We start from the raw sequence: 15,271 nt of genomic DNA, 5'->3' as shown, positions 1-15,271 counted from the left end.
TACAGAATGTTATCTCATCATTGTTCTTATTTTTTATAATGATATTTATATTTATATTTATATATATATATATATATATATATATATATATATATATATATATATATATATATATATATATATTTAAATCTGCTTTCTCATCCAATGACACTGTTATTGTGTCACTTTTCCTTACATTGCTGTTGTCCTCTTAGATTTTAGCCCCCCTGCTTCTTACGCTAGCAAGGTCAACCATTGCTACCAGATTTAGCAAGCTAACGCTAGCTCCTGTCAGCCAGAGCAATGACAGCACCAAAGTAGTTCTGACTCATTTGCATCTAGCTGCAAATGAACTATGTATACAGAAACTAACATCTCCTTTCACTTACTCAGCTTAACAAGACTGTACATGCTACTCTCCTAGTTGGCTAACTAGCTAGGTGTGGTTGTGAGCTTGGTTTGTTACTCATCAAAGTGATGAGTGGTCGCTCTGGCCAACAGGAGCTAATCTGCACTGCTAACACTGGCTCTTCACTTTGCTGCTAAGTAGTAATCCAAGCTCACATGGTATCATTAGCAGCCTTGTTAAGCTAAAGTTGAAAAGCTAAAGACATTTGACGTTAATTACTGTGTCTTTGTAACTTACATTGTTTATTTACAGTACAGCAGCAGTCTCTAATTGGTTGATTAAAAATAACTTTAGCACTGCTGTTGCTCTAGCTAACAGGAGTTAATTGGTTAAATTGAATTAAGGGAACTGGGTACGTTATTGGCTGAAAGGTGGTCATGAAAAATGACATGAAATAAAATGTGTCTTTATGAAATAAAAGTGTTGTTGGGGGAAAATGCTAATATGAAATAACTGAAAAAAGGCATCTCCAAATAGAATATCTCTTATGAAATAATACAAATGATAACCAATAAAATTGTATAAGGAAAATAAATAAGAAAAAGACATCGCATAATAATGAGTTTAAATCATTTAATAAATAATTTAACAAATTGTTGTTTAATTTTACCAAATGTATTCACATGATTATTTACTTCATAATGTTTTTAATTACTTATACATTTTGGCCGGATCAATGACTCTTAGGTCACTGTAAGAAATGGCAACTGTATATAAAGTTATGGTGTTGAAGCTCTAATCTTTTTTAATCACCAGCATTTAAAAGATATTTTACATTGTGATATCATCAAAAGATCGATGTCCTCTAACACACAAGACCATATTATTTAATGCTTTACTAAATAATTCTGCTTTTAAATAATACTGCTTTAATAATGATACTGCATGATTTTGATGTATTAGTGTCACATGGGGCAGCTTAGTGTGGGAGTGACAACCCCACAGAAAGATCAAACAAGAATCACATCAGAAAAAAAGAACTCCACTCACATTTTAGTTTTTTTTCTAAAAAGACGGATGAATCTTCCTCCTCCAGATTCATGAGCTTATTACGCACAAAGAAACGTCTCATACAAATCACATCATCCACCTTCAGAAGGAGGATGAATAAGCCCAATAAACACATTTAAATGATAGATTGCATTCAAAGTTCTGAAAATGTATTTTCTGTCATTGCATTATCACAATGCTCCCTGTTCCCTATTCAGTTTGGATGATCTGTTTGCCTTCACTCTGATCAGAAGACAGATGGTACAAACACGAGCCAGCATGAATATGTCATTGAGATCTCGGCAGAACATTCAAAGGAGATGAGGAGGCCTGATATGTCACACAATAGCAACATGCTGTTGTTTGCAGTTTTTCTGATGTTTGCAGATTTAATTTGACAGGCGTCGGTACGTTTTATGGTCAGCTCCCAGTCATATATTTCATAAATACCTGTCTGTTTCGCTTTTATTCCACTTCACTGTCTGTATTCCTGTTGAAAATGTGCTGCAGCTAAAACACTTAGTGGACAGAGTAGAACTCAGCAACTTCATATCATGTTTCATTTCCACAAATTTGGATTCTGAACATGTGTCTATTTTTAAACATGTTTTTCTTCCCTATTTACTGACATCAGAAGGTGACAAGAAGTCCAGCTGCTACACATCACAATATTGTAGTTTATATGGAACATATGGATTCAATATTGTTCTTTTTAATTCTCAGAAAATGGCTGAAATAAATAAAGTCCTCCTAACAAACCTTCCCTTAAACCATGTTTCACTTTCCCTTAAGTTTAATCACATCTGCTTACATTTTTTTTTAAAGCATGTAAATCATGTAAGAATACTATACAGTTAAAACCACTTCCATTGTGCATTGTAACCTGTTTAGACTCAATTCTTTGCAGAGATAAAACAGGATTTACTGTAATCTAAACAGGAACACACGCCACACTGCACTGCCCTGTGCTTATTTTAGACATTGCATAACAATGTTTCATAACCAAAATTCTGAAACAGACAGGATGCTCATTATGTGATAAAGTCATTTGTGATTCAAATCCTATGCAGCCGCTTCACGCGGCGATGCTTTCATACAAGATATTACATGAAACTCTGTCATCTCAAAACCTGCCCTCTTCTTTAAGTCTCTCTTTTGCTGTTCGTCCACTGTAGAATATGCAGTTGATCACATGCATGCAGCTCTCTCCTGCGTGTAACTGTTTGTCTTTTCTATCAATATCAAGAATGTAATTTTGGGCATTTCGAAGTTTTTTTTCAAGAGTTCTCAACCTGGTTTCTATGACAATGCTCTAAGAACACGCTAGCAGTTGTGGTTTTTAAATTTATTTCAGTCACATTTTTGAAAGAGAAGAGCTAAACCTTCAAATGAGACAGGTCACACTGTACTTATATGTTCAATCATCACATTTATTGCAGACCAATAGGGCTTCTCCTTTGGTATGCTTATGATAGATAAATAAAGGCTGCGGCAAGTCTTCCGATGTAATAGACCGTGAAACATTATGAGGTCAGACTGAGAAAGGTCACCCATGAAGTCAAGCTGTCTTTTCCATTTCTGTCTTGCATTGTATTCTAAAAGTTCCACCATCTGATAAAACAACTCATACACACAGCAACTCTGGAAGCAAAATGCTTGTGCCTCAAACCCCTCATAGTGTGTACTGTGTGCTCCTGTAGTCTGTGTAGAACATTGTGCTGCATTATACTGCTGTGAGGATAAACTCTGGTGATTTTATCAAGATATCAGCAGCACAAACAACATCCGCTAAAACTTGAGACAACAGCATGCTATAAATGTGTTCAGATCACAGTTCAGGGGATGTGGGTTGCTTTGGTTCTGTTTTTCAAATACATTCAAATGCAATGTTGTGTCATCTAAATAATGGGTATATTGCATATCTGCAGTCACACAGGCATATGGGTTAGTCATGCTAATAGGAAAATGTGAGGGGTATTAGAGGAAGTATAAAAGATCTGATAAACTAGTAAAATACATTTGTACGGTGTGCGTGTGCTAGCTGTGAGTGATCTTGTCTGATAGTTGCACGGACAGACACATTGTCATAGCGCTAGTTCAATGAAATGCATGTCATTTGTATATTGCAAATACTTGTATCATGAAATGCCATCAGTTGTCCACTGAATTGTCTCTGCATATTTTTCTAAAGTATTGTCACCTAAAAGCAATAGTGAGCCTCTCTGAAACACCAAGCATGATTAACCTTTGCTGATTGCCACTTTTTGCCAAATTATTCATTCAACATATTATTCATTATAAATTATACATTATTCTTTCCTATTCTTAAGTCAGAGCTACGGCAAAGGATCCTCTGTTTGAAACTGACAAGGTTAACCATTGGCTTTTCAGGACCATGGTCAGCTCAGGAATCATTGACAACATTAACTGGAAGTAACGTCAGCAAATACAATTAAATATACTGAAAATGCATGCGCACTTTATAATAAGTGTAACAAATTCAAAATAAGATAATTTGATTGGATTTTTAGAAGCAAATCCAGTTAATGGCAATTAGACGATATCTAGCTTGCATATAGGCTGTTTGAGCGTATAAGATCACAACACAAATCAGTTAGTGCTTTTCTGTTATGTTTTAGATGAACTAGAGACACGTAGGATGCAACAATGTATGTAACATTATTGAGAACTATCTCTTTTCGATTTTTTTTCTTTCCATTCGCTTCCTCTTTTAACGTGCATTGTGATTGGCTCTCGGAGATGGTTCTAGCCAATCAGCCTCCGCCTGCTGTGGAGGAAGGAATAAATGCAAGATGGCTCCTCATATAAAAACAGTCTTCTGGGTCGCACTCAGCGTGCTTCAAAATAACTCTTTATACCTTAATAGGTTGAAATATTTATCCGCGAAGAGTTCTGAGGGGTAACGTCAGCTATAGATTGATATGCGAATGGTATTCAGCGATATTTCGTGGGAGAAGATACCGAAGATACAAGCGGGACAACTTTGTAGCCATGAATCGGTGGTGAACTCCCTCCGTTCGTTAGACAGAGTCGGGCTGGTCACAAGCACACAGCCTGGGCCTCGGCTAGCTAGCAGCAGCTGCTAACTAGCTAATGACTTCATCTAGCTGCTGTTATCCGCCACATTGGAAACGCTAAACAGCAGAGAGGAGAACTTCTCAAATCACTGGTTGCCTGTTGAATGTGGGGCGTGAAAAGGCCATACAATAAGTGACCATGGCTGTATCAAGGTAAGATTGGCTGCCTATGTTCACTCTGTTTAATCTGTCCAAATTTCCAAACCAATTAACGTTAGCGAGCTAACCCGCTAATATCTGTTAGCTTTTGATATTGGCAAAGGATGGCATGGCGACGGCCGACTAAAGTTAGCAGGCATGCTAACGCAGAGTAACGCTAAAGTGTGGAATTGTAGTCACTATTCGTAGCACACGTTCGCAGGCCGAGCACATAGTTAATTAACTCAATTAGGACTCATGTTTACTGCAGGTGCGAAATGTCTGTCAACGAAAAAAAAATTCACATTTTAGTGCTCTGCTGATGCTCTTTACCTAACAAACGGAGTCAGTTATAACGTTGTAACGTAATTGTGAAGTTGGGTTAAGAAGGCCACTTTACAAACACGAGATAGCACTATTGGCTACCTGTAGAGTTTACTTGTATTAATGAGGGTGACTAGAACTGGGACGCTGGGAAGTCGCACATTTTAAACAGGCATGTCAAAGTGCAGCCTGTCATCTATGCTAAAGTTTGGTTACTCTTTGAAAACACGTTAAAGAATAGGCGACTTCTCTTAACATTGTTCTTTATGTTTACTTGGCTGGTGTGTTCCGCAGTGATTGTTGTGACAATTCCACGTGGTGTCAATGGTCCTCTTTTGCATAGCAAAGCGGAGTCCTCTGTAGTTCAGCCTAAGTATTAGTGGAATACATCTCTAATCCACTTCACGTTTTATTAATAGACCGCTAATGATCTCAGTGAAAGACCAGGTTCATTAGACGGGTTACCTTGGTGCTAAGCCACACTAAGGCTGGGTTTTATGGGGAAAATCAAATATCACAGTATTGTTGACTGATTACCTCTATTGATATTTGTGCTTTTACACAATTACAAAATATTCACACAATGAGATGTTTTTTTGAGGATTAATCAAAAGTAATGTGGATATAATGACTAAGTGGGTGAAGGCAAATAATAGAACAACCCGGTTAGTTCAGATAATTACATCATTTTACCTAAAGCTTTTTCAAAACCAGGAAAAAAAACAACACTTATGCCAGATAACGATATCAAAAATAACTTTTAGAATACATTGTATAGTCTCATATCAGGATATTGATATAGCCAAACAATTGATAGTACATAATAGTTTTATAATATATTCTGGTCCTGTCATCAGGTTCAAACCTTTTGAAGGGGTCCTTGCACATTAGTACCAAAAATTGGAGAAGAGGAACCAGCGTGTTGTTTGTTGAATGCTGCACATTGTGTCTGTAATTGATGTCTGTAATGTTTCCGTTGTCCTTGTGTTTTTTTCCTTTGTTGTCGCCTGTCTTTAGACTCGATCGTCTGTTTATCTTGCTTGACACCGGGACAACACCAGTAACCAGGAAAGCAGCAGCCCAGCAGCTTGGAGAAGTGGTCAAACTCCACCCACATGAACTCAATAACCTCCTGTCTAAGGTGCGTTTGATAGCTCAGTCCAGACTGTCTGTCATGAGCCTCCATAAGATAATGTCAACCTGGGTGTATTGGACTTCCCATGCAGTCAAATCTGTGGAATATTGATAGTGTCCAACAGTGTAATTCCTGCTGAGTTGGATGTGCCATAGTAGAGCCTGGATTGATTTTTTTTTTTTCTATATTACTCTGACCTTGAAACTGTAACCAACCTAACTTCTTGACAAATGCAGCAAACAGCAAGGGCACAGATTCTGTCTTGTGCCTTTTTTTTTTTTTTTACTTGTCTCTTTACAGTTTTAATTTAAGTTGTACATGTAGTAGCCTAAATCTAAATGTATTTTCTGTCAATTACCAGGTCTTGACCTACCTAAGGAGTCCCAATTGGGACACTCGAATAGCAGCAGGCCAAGCTGTAGAGGCCATTGTAAAGAATATTCCTGAGTGGGACCCGACGCCCAAGCCTAAAGAAGGTGAGCGTTTTCTGTCACATTTGAGTGACACTGAAGGGATAGTTCAGGTTGTTTGTAGTGGGGTTGTGTGAGGTACTTGGGTATGGGTGCACCCCCAGAATGGAGACTTGAGAAATGCACTGCTGTGGATGGGGGGGCAAGACATCTAAAAAAGCCCACCTAAAAATATCTATTTCAGTTTAAATGTAGATGAAAATGCTGAAGTGGAACTGCAAGTGAAACTTATCTATACTGTCTTGTGGCTTTGAAGAACTTTCAGTTAGGTTCCCCGTCGTAAAGGGCTTCTTTAAGGCGAGATAAAGTGGGGGTAATATTTTAAATATAGCGTTCACTTAAATGGTTATTGGCAAACCCACATCAAATAAATCAAACCATCCCTTAAGGCGGAGGCTTATGTGCCAAATTCAACACAATTTCCAGCTAATGTGCTATTATTTTTTTTTTTTTTTTGTTCCTTCCCTTCCAGTGAAAGTGATGTTACAGTGAGCGCCAACAAAATATTTGAAGACTCAGCCAATTTGGCTCCAGGGCTAACTGATACCATGCAGGTTCTGCTGTTCAAACACATACTGCCCTCTGTTAGTTAAGATACCCTCTACAGTAGGTCCTCACACTCGCAGGTGTAGCATAATCTTACATTATGTCAAACATGGTCCCAAACTAATAAATCACTACTGTGTTTAAAAAAAATAAATAAAAAAAAAAGTTCACATAGAGACGCCAAAACATCAGGGAAATGGTCAATGCCTTGTCCTCTTTTGTTTGATAAACAATAAAGTGAAACGCTGCTTTAATCATGTCTTATAAGCGCCTTGTGTTAACCAAGGCCTAACTTGGCAGTTCTTTAGCTGCTACATTGAGACCAAACTGACAAGACGAATATTAATTAAAGGTTAATGACAGCGCCTGTATTGTTGAACACAGTTCTCACAGAGTGCATCAGAAAGAAGGCTTTGGAACAATTCTGCTTCTTAACAATAACAATAACGTTGAGAGTTTTTTATTCTATGACCCCTCGTCAATGTAAGGCCTCCATTTTCTGATTCGAAAAATAAAAATATTGCACCATTTTTGTCGGGTGGCTCTAAAATACAGGCATTAGTGCGGACATGACCTCTGATTCTATAAGTAGTTGGAGGGACAAATGTGCCGTTCTGAGACTCCTCTGCTTCTTTCCTGTAGAGTCCAGTGAAGACTTGTCTCCAGAGGACTCCGCTTGTGACCGCTTGACTTTCTACCACTTTGACATCTCCCGGCTTCTCAAACACGGGGCCTCTCTGCTGGGATCCGCGGGGGCCGAGTTTGAGCTGCAGGATGACAAAACAGGTTTGTAGTGGTTCTTTGTTTGTTCTGGTTGCAATAACCTCCTCGCTGTTAACACTCTCAATTACCTTCCATGCATATAAAGAAAAAAAGATACATTGTTACGTTGTGTTCATTCTTTATGTACATTGTGACCTGTTGACAGTGACTCATTTGAGCCATGAATATTTAGTTTTTGATCAGTCTTTGTGGGACACAGGCCACTGGGCAGCTTTGAATTTGAGCTAATTGAAATATTTTGCGTCTGTACTGTCCAACCTGCTCGCTTTGACTCGAGGAAAAGGGACTCTGACACGACTTTTGTTTGCTAAAACTTTTTCAACCACATTTACTCCCTATCCCTCAAATCCCACCCTTTAGTGTTGTGTAAAATGGTTATTAACTGAGGCCACTTTTATATCTGAGGTTGCTTCTGACATAAATACCACACAATAAACTGGGCTACGTAGCCATGAATTTTAATTTAAATAGGGAAAGCTGCTCATCCTCATCTTTTACAAGACTTTTCCCTCTTAGTCGACTAATCGGCGGTTTTGGTCTTAGATTTCTTTAATTGATTAGTCCTCTTTTTTTTTTTTTTTTTTTGTGTGTGCTTTTTCATACTGAATTACTTTTTTCCAAGACACTTATGAGCACGTCTCTGCTAAACACAATATTAAAAGTGGTGCTTTTGTGTGAGTCTTTGCAGAGAAACTCGACAAAGATCATTAAATCAACAAATTGATTCGTTGATCAAATTGTTTCACGGGTGATTATGTAATAAAAGTGCAGTTTCAGGAGCCGTTTAGGACACTGTTCCTGTATTTATTTGTGGCCTCAGCATTAATCGTGTTTGCCTCCTAGCTGCATTCAGCTCCTGCATGTTCACATACAGATAATCACTATTCCTCACACAATGTACTTGTTCTTCAGGCTCTAGAGTTCTAACCTAATGTCCTGTTTTATCTTTTTTTTTTTTTCTCAGCCGAGATGGACCCTAAGGAGCGTCTGGCCCGCCAGAGAAAGCTCCTTCAGAAGAAGCTGGGTCTGGACATGGGCGCCGCCATCGGCATGGACACCGAGGAGCTGTTCAACGACGAGGACCTGGACGACACCTGTCCACCCAGCGGGCTCAGAGCCCACGGAAGCAAAGGCACAGCTGGATCCAGCTCCCGCAACCACGTGGTGGGTCTCATTGTAACTCGTTACCTTTTGATTCAGCAAACCCACGAGTATGCACTTTGGGTCAGGAAGGCTCTTACTGCAAGCTGTAGTCTTGGATGGACTATTAAGTTTAAGAAATGGGTGAATATAATGAGAAAGGTGAGGCAGGACCTGTTTTCACTGCTTCTGCCAGCAGAATGTTGCCCTGTAGTGAGATACTGGGGCTGGACTTCATGGCCGGACTTAGCTGGCTAAGTTGGAAGAAGATAGGCTATAACTTGTCCCATGATGTTATTGCGCAGTGCCAAGTTTATTAAAAATCAAACTGATTCAGTCGTCGGCTTCTCTTTGGCCTGATGAAATGAATAAATCATTCATTTCTCTTCCTCTTTTGGATCCATCCGTGGTGTTTTTTATATTGGATCTATTTTGAGGCGCTGCATACATTTCAAGTTAGTAGAAGGTAGAGGGTGTCAGTATTTCAGTGTGGTTATACAATATGATAATTACCTTTTTTATATTTCTCCTTGATCCACATGTAAGATGTCAAACATACCACTAATAATGATTGGCAACTGCACTTGAACTGGCAGTACAGAGTAGAGGACTTGGTACCGAATACAGTATGAAATAATGAATAGGACCTGTGCATGAACGGAGAGGGAGAATGCAGTTAGTCTGAGTTTAGATTTACTTATTGAAGTGATGCACCACTTGAAGATTTGTGGCGCTTTGAGCCAGAGAATGAATTTATCAAATGAGTCATTCAGTAATCTCGTCTATATTGAGGTGCGTCTGATGATCTGCGTGTCGAGTTGAACCTTAAAATGAATAATCGCCTCCGCCGTTTTCTTTTCAGCCCATTCAGGCCGCTGACTTGATCGACTCTGAGTTCCGGCCAGGCATGAGCAGTCGTCAGAAGAACAAGGCTAAGAGGATGGCCAAGCTAGTGGCCAAACAAAGGTCCAGAGACGTGGAGCCAAATGAAAAGAGGTAAAGCGATGCATGCTGTGTACCTAAAACCTGTCCGGTTTGTTCATCAAACACCTGCTCCATCTTTAAAAAGACAGACCCAAGTAGAAACCCTAACACTGGCTCTTTAACAAAATGAAACCTATTGAAGGGGCTTTTTTTCGCATCGTATACAACTAACTGCATATTTCCTAGGATCAACTTACCTAAGATTTTTATTTTGGACCCTTTTCTTATATGTAAAGTTTGATTGCTTCTAATGATAACATGATTCACTTTGATCTCTCCGCTCTTTAAGTAACGACAGCTTTGAGGGGGAGCCTGAAGAGAAGCGAAGGAAAACCACCAATGTTGTCATTGACCAACCGGCAACTGAGCACAAAGTCTTGATAGACAACATTCCAGACAACTCTAGTCCTTCAGATGAGGTAAGGAATCCAAAACGATTCCACAACTCACCGATGTCGAGCCCTGACGGTGTAACTGATGCCGCGTTGCGTCCTCTTTTAGATACACGAGTGGCCTCTGGAGAGCTTCAGTGAGGAGCTCTGCAATGACCTCTTCAATCCGTCATGGGAGGTAAAAACAAAGCACGTTTTAAATTGTAGTTGAACACGAGATTGTGGGTTGAGTAACAGGTGATAAGTGCAAAATACATGTAAACAAGGTAAAAGTGTATCGTGTGGTTGTTTGCAGATCCGTCACGGTGCAGGCACAGGTCTTAGAGAAATCCTCAAGTCCCATGGTGCTGTGGGCGGGAAGCTGGTGGGAAGCACTGCAGAGCAGGTATGTCTGAACTTCATCCTCATGTCTGTTTCAACACGTCCGTGAGAATTAAACGTGACACAAAGCGTCCGATGCTCTGCCGTAGATGTTGCGGCAGCATCAGGAGTGGATAGAGGACCTGGTCATCCGGCTGCTCTGCGTCTTCGCTCTGGACCGCTTTGGAGACTTTGTATCTGATGAGGTTGGTCTTTTTTTTTGTTTTGACAGCTGAATGGAATGCAGAAAGTTACTGACTTTTTGTTGTTGTTGTTGTTGTTGTTGTTGTTGTTGAGACTCAAGATGAGACCTGCAGTGTTGTGACCAATCACAATTCCCTTTTTGGCCAAGAATCCATATGCTAATTTTGACAAATTCACAGAAATGTCTAATCGGATAAAATGATGATTTCTTGGACAGACTGAACTAGGAGGTGGGAATTCTATTTTTCTTTTTTTTGTGTCTGCTAAATCTACTTGTAGTAGACAGTGTTTTTTGGCATTCACACTTGCATCGTAATTATAACGGTTACGTGTGCCAGCTGGTTTGATGCATGGCATTTGCCTACTGTAAAGAGGCTTTTGCATAAAGTGTAATCTCTTTATCTCATCACTGTGCCAACACTGTAAAACATCAGCCAGTTTAAAAATGACGAAAAGGAAGAAAGGTGTTTTTAAAAAGATAAAGACTCAGGAACCCTCTACTTGGATATCTGTGAGTTACATTTCCTTGTGAAACAAGCAAACGTCTCCCAGTGTATAGCAATACGACAACACAACCTACAGCCTTGATAGTGACCGTAAAGGGGAGTTGATGGGAGCTGAGTAGATTTAGGGACATTGCATGTGATTGTATTTAGGTGGTCGTGTTATAAGTGTGAATATTTCTGCAGGAATTTTATTCTTTGCTTGGTGAAAAACCTTCTCGTATTTAATCAGTTTTTGTAAGCTCAGCCTCAGGGGAGGAACCTGTCGCTAAATTGACCTCGTGTTGGGTTTCATTGGTGTGCAGTGTAACGACTGTGTGACCAAACAGCGTTGTATGTCATACTGATGGTGGCTGAAACGGCTTACTAAACCGACATCATCCAGATGTATCTGCAAACTGCTGAGTATAATTAGTCAACCAGCTAAATTCATGCAATGTAACTCTTTGTTTTTGTCTCTCCTGTACCTGCCTCTCTTTACCAGGTGGTGGCCCCTGTCAGGGAGACGTGCGCCCAGACACTCGGTGTGGCCCTTCACCACATGAACGAAACTGGTGTTTCCATGACGGTAGACGTCCTGCTGAAGCTTCTAAAGGAAGACCAGTGGGAGGTCCGTCATGGAGGCCTGCTCGGGATCAAGTATGCCCTGGCTGTCCGACAGGTAGTGTGTGTGTGTGTGTGTGTGTGTGTGTGTGTGTGTGTGTGTGTGTGTGTGTGTGTGTGTGTGTGTGTGTGTGTGTGTGTGTGTGTGTGTGTGTGTGTGTGTGTGTGTGTGTGTGTGTGTGTGTGTGTGTGTGTGTGTGTTCTAGTTCTACAATGTTTGAGCGCCATATGGTCATGAATGCGTTTGGACAAATAGTTTTCTATTATTGTCTAAATCCATACCTGCTCCTTGTAAAGGCTAATTCCTTCTGAACTCCTGCATCTATGTACTTTACCTTTTGTGTCTCAGGACCTGATCTCCACTTTACTGCCCCGGGTGCTTCCTGCCATCACTGTAGGCCTACAGGACCTAGATGATGACGTCAGGGCCGTGGCAGCCGCAGCCCTCATCCCGGTGGTGGAAGGCTTGGTGCAGCTACTGCCTAATAAGGTCAGGGAGGAAATAGTAGTGCCTTTTTTTTTTTTTTTTTTTTTTATAAATAATATCAAAGTCTCAATCAAGTTTCAGTTTGTGTTACAAGCGTCTTACTGTAGTTGTGAAACTCTGTGCCTGTGTCTCTCAGGTGCCCTTTATCGTGAACACGCTGTGGGACGCTCTTTTGGACCTGGACGACCTCACCGCTTCCACCAACAGCATCATGACGTTGCTGTCCTCGCTGCTCACCTACCCACAGGTCCGCCAGTGCAGGTCAGTCTCACAGAGGTCCACACAGTAAATGTAATTGTGTTGTTTGTTTACAGCAGAAACAGAAAGTACACTTTCTTAATGCTCCAATGGACAAAAGAGGCCTTTGTCTACAGATTCAAATATATATTCAGCGGACACTTTATTAGCTACTGGAGCATCTCATTTAAACGGTAGTTTTTGAAGGTGTACTCAACATAACTTATTCTATTGGGCTTGAGATTTGTTACTGTTGACTTAAACCATCGGTTCCATGTGAAAATCCGTTTGACATATGAGGTTTGATGGCCTGATACTCTGTTTCGCAAGAAGCTCACTACAGTGAGCTGGCTCATCTATTGTCATTAGGAAGGCAAATTGTCCCTTCTGTGGCGTGTTGGCTGAGTTTGAACTTGATTTACATAAAAAGCACACAACCAGACGACGCACGCCCAACACTGAGCAAACGTTCTTCAAACACACAATTAGATGGTCACTGACTCTTAAAGTCTAGACAGAGGTTTAGTGCATACCCTTGTACCAAGGCGGTATTTTATTCAGGTTTGTTTTTTTTGTTCTCTGAAATGACGGCCCTTTGTGTATTCTGTCCACTCCAGCATGCAGGAGTCATTAACAGTCCTGGTCCCTCGGGTTTGGCCGTTCTTGAGACACACCATAGCATCAGTGAGACGGGCAGCACTGGAGACCCTTTTCACGCTGCTGTCTAAAGCTGACGAGGTAAAGCTGACTAAGACCAGCCGGATATTCATACGATATCTGGCAGAGTACTAATCCATCTCATACAGGATTTAACAAAGTATCTGAAATGCCTACATTTTTCAGCCAGTGTTACTGTCAAAGCTGTTTTCTTTGTGAATGCTGGCTATGTGTTGTGTCTGATAGGGCAGCGTTTTTATCTTCTTTTATTTTTTTTCTTCAGAGCTGTGCAATGTGGATCAACCCCATCCTACAAGAGATGCTGCGGCACATCTTCCAGTCGTGCATTCTGGAGAGCAACGAGGAAATCCTTGAGTTGATTCATAAGGTGTGCTGCATCACCCACACTCGATTATCTTCAAGTGTAAAATCACTAAGATTGTTAAAGTTTGTTTCTACTGGAAACAAGTGAAACCATACTGAAATTTCACCCAAGAGCAAAGAATTGATAGACGTTCTGATGGGAATTGGATACGTCTTGCATTTCGTCTCTTGCATATGGATGACCGCTTTGGGTCTGTGACCGTGTGTCTCTGTTCAGGTGTGGATGGAGCTGCTGTCTCAGGCCCCGCAGCAGTACGTGGTGGCAGCCAGCTGTCCGTGGATGGGCGCCTGGCTCTGCCTCATGATGCAGGCCTCGCACATCCCCATAGACATCAACATGCTGCTGGAAGTGAAGGCCCGCTGCAAGGTGGGCCGCTTTGTGTCTTCATACCTAGATAAGACTGAAGAGGAAGACTTGCTGTATTGTTCTCAGCTGATCTTGTGTATTTAAAGTTCAAGCAGCTGTGTCCTCAAATGCAAACTAATGCTCCAGTCCATGGACGATAACTGCTAATTGGTAGCAATTTTAGCCAGTGAATTGAATGTTATTTTCAAATTCAGGAAAATTAATGTTATGCTCTTGTTTTTTTTTTTTTTTTTTTTTTTTTTTTTTTTTTCAAATGTGTAAGTTTATATGCGGGTCATATACCATGCAACACATCAGAGGTAACAAAAATATAAAATATCAGTCTTCTAACGTATGACATAACTCAGGACGGTGGGACGTATCTGTCGCAGGTTACATGCAACAGGTTCATGCAAACAACACACATGACTTCACACAAAACGGATGAACCTTGCAGAGGTTGCTAGGCGACAGACTGGTAACAGCCCAGGCCTGTATGTCTGTATGTTTGAGCCCGACGAGCTTTAGCTCCGGGGAGGAAATAGAAAAGTAACAGAGGCGCCACACTCAACCCAACAACTGAATAGCCGGTTTGTTTAAAAAATGGAGCTGAACTCTAAAGAGTATGAAATGAAAACTGCTTTAATTTGCATGCACCAAAATACATACACGCATATGTGCACATATATTTGTATATATGTATCTGAAGCAGAGAAGGAGACCAATGTCTTGATTTAGTGCTTGTTACTTTGCCTGTGCAAAGCAACATTTATAATGCCACATGAAATAAATGTTTACGTCCGCTTTTTAAGCAAATAACTGTCATAATGAATGTTGTGTTGATGCAACAGGATAAGGCGGGTGCAAAGGCTCGTCTAGGAACCAATCAGGTGAAGGAAGCGGTTCAGGAGTATATAGCGGGCGCAGAGACGGTGACGGACGACCCACTGACACGGGACTACGTAGTGGTCCGTTCTCGCCTCATGGCTGCCAAGTGAGTTTTGATTGTTGCATACGAAAGGTAAAAAGTTATCAGTCCTGATTGTGAGGTGAACTTGTGACTTTCTCTCCAAAAAAACCCCAAGAATTGCCAGATGAGTAG

General features: G+C 40.6%; 1 protein-coding gene across 1 annotated transcript in view; it reads left to right on the top strand.

The window, feature by feature from the left end:
- The first annotated feature begins 4,199 nt into the window (after window positions 1-4,199).
- btaf1 (BTAF1 RNA polymerase II, B-TFIID transcription factor-associated) overlaps window positions 4,200-15,271 on the top strand; it is a 21,075-nt gene continuing 10,003 nt past the window's right edge. Inside the window, exons 1-17 of the mRNA XM_068726573.1 lie at window positions 4,200-4,629; window positions 5,956-6,079; window positions 6,435-6,549; window positions 7,732-7,875; window positions 8,837-9,036; window positions 9,875-10,008; window positions 10,286-10,415; window positions 10,498-10,566; window positions 10,684-10,773; window positions 10,859-10,954; window positions 11,940-12,116; window positions 12,408-12,548; window positions 12,682-12,806; window positions 13,400-13,520; window positions 13,723-13,827; window positions 14,041-14,190; window positions 15,021-15,163. Of these exons, the coding sequence (XP_068582674.1) occupies window positions 4,616-4,629; window positions 5,956-6,079; window positions 6,435-6,549; window positions 7,732-7,875; window positions 8,837-9,036; window positions 9,875-10,008; window positions 10,286-10,415; window positions 10,498-10,566; window positions 10,684-10,773; window positions 10,859-10,954; window positions 11,940-12,116; window positions 12,408-12,548; window positions 12,682-12,806; window positions 13,400-13,520; window positions 13,723-13,827; window positions 14,041-14,190; window positions 15,021-15,163 (2,078 nt within the window). The 5' untranslated portion in view covers window positions 4,200-4,615. The remainder of the gene's footprint in view (window positions 4,630-5,955; window positions 6,080-6,434; window positions 6,550-7,731; window positions 7,876-8,836; window positions 9,037-9,874; window positions 10,009-10,285; window positions 10,416-10,497; window positions 10,567-10,683; window positions 10,774-10,858; window positions 10,955-11,939; window positions 12,117-12,407; window positions 12,549-12,681; window positions 12,807-13,399; window positions 13,521-13,722; window positions 13,828-14,040; window positions 14,191-15,020; window positions 15,164-15,271) is intronic.

The sequence above is a fragment of the Cebidichthys violaceus genome, unplaced genomic scaffold (genome assembly GCF_023349555.1).
Source record: "Cebidichthys violaceus isolate CVI_PGR_0920_01 unplaced genomic scaffold, fCebVio1.0.p SCAF_10, whole genome shotgun sequence".
Classification (NCBI taxonomy): domain Eukaryota; kingdom Metazoa; phylum Chordata; class Actinopteri; order Perciformes; family Stichaeidae; genus Cebidichthys; species Cebidichthys violaceus.
This window is presented reverse-complemented; position numbering and strand designations above follow the sequence as displayed.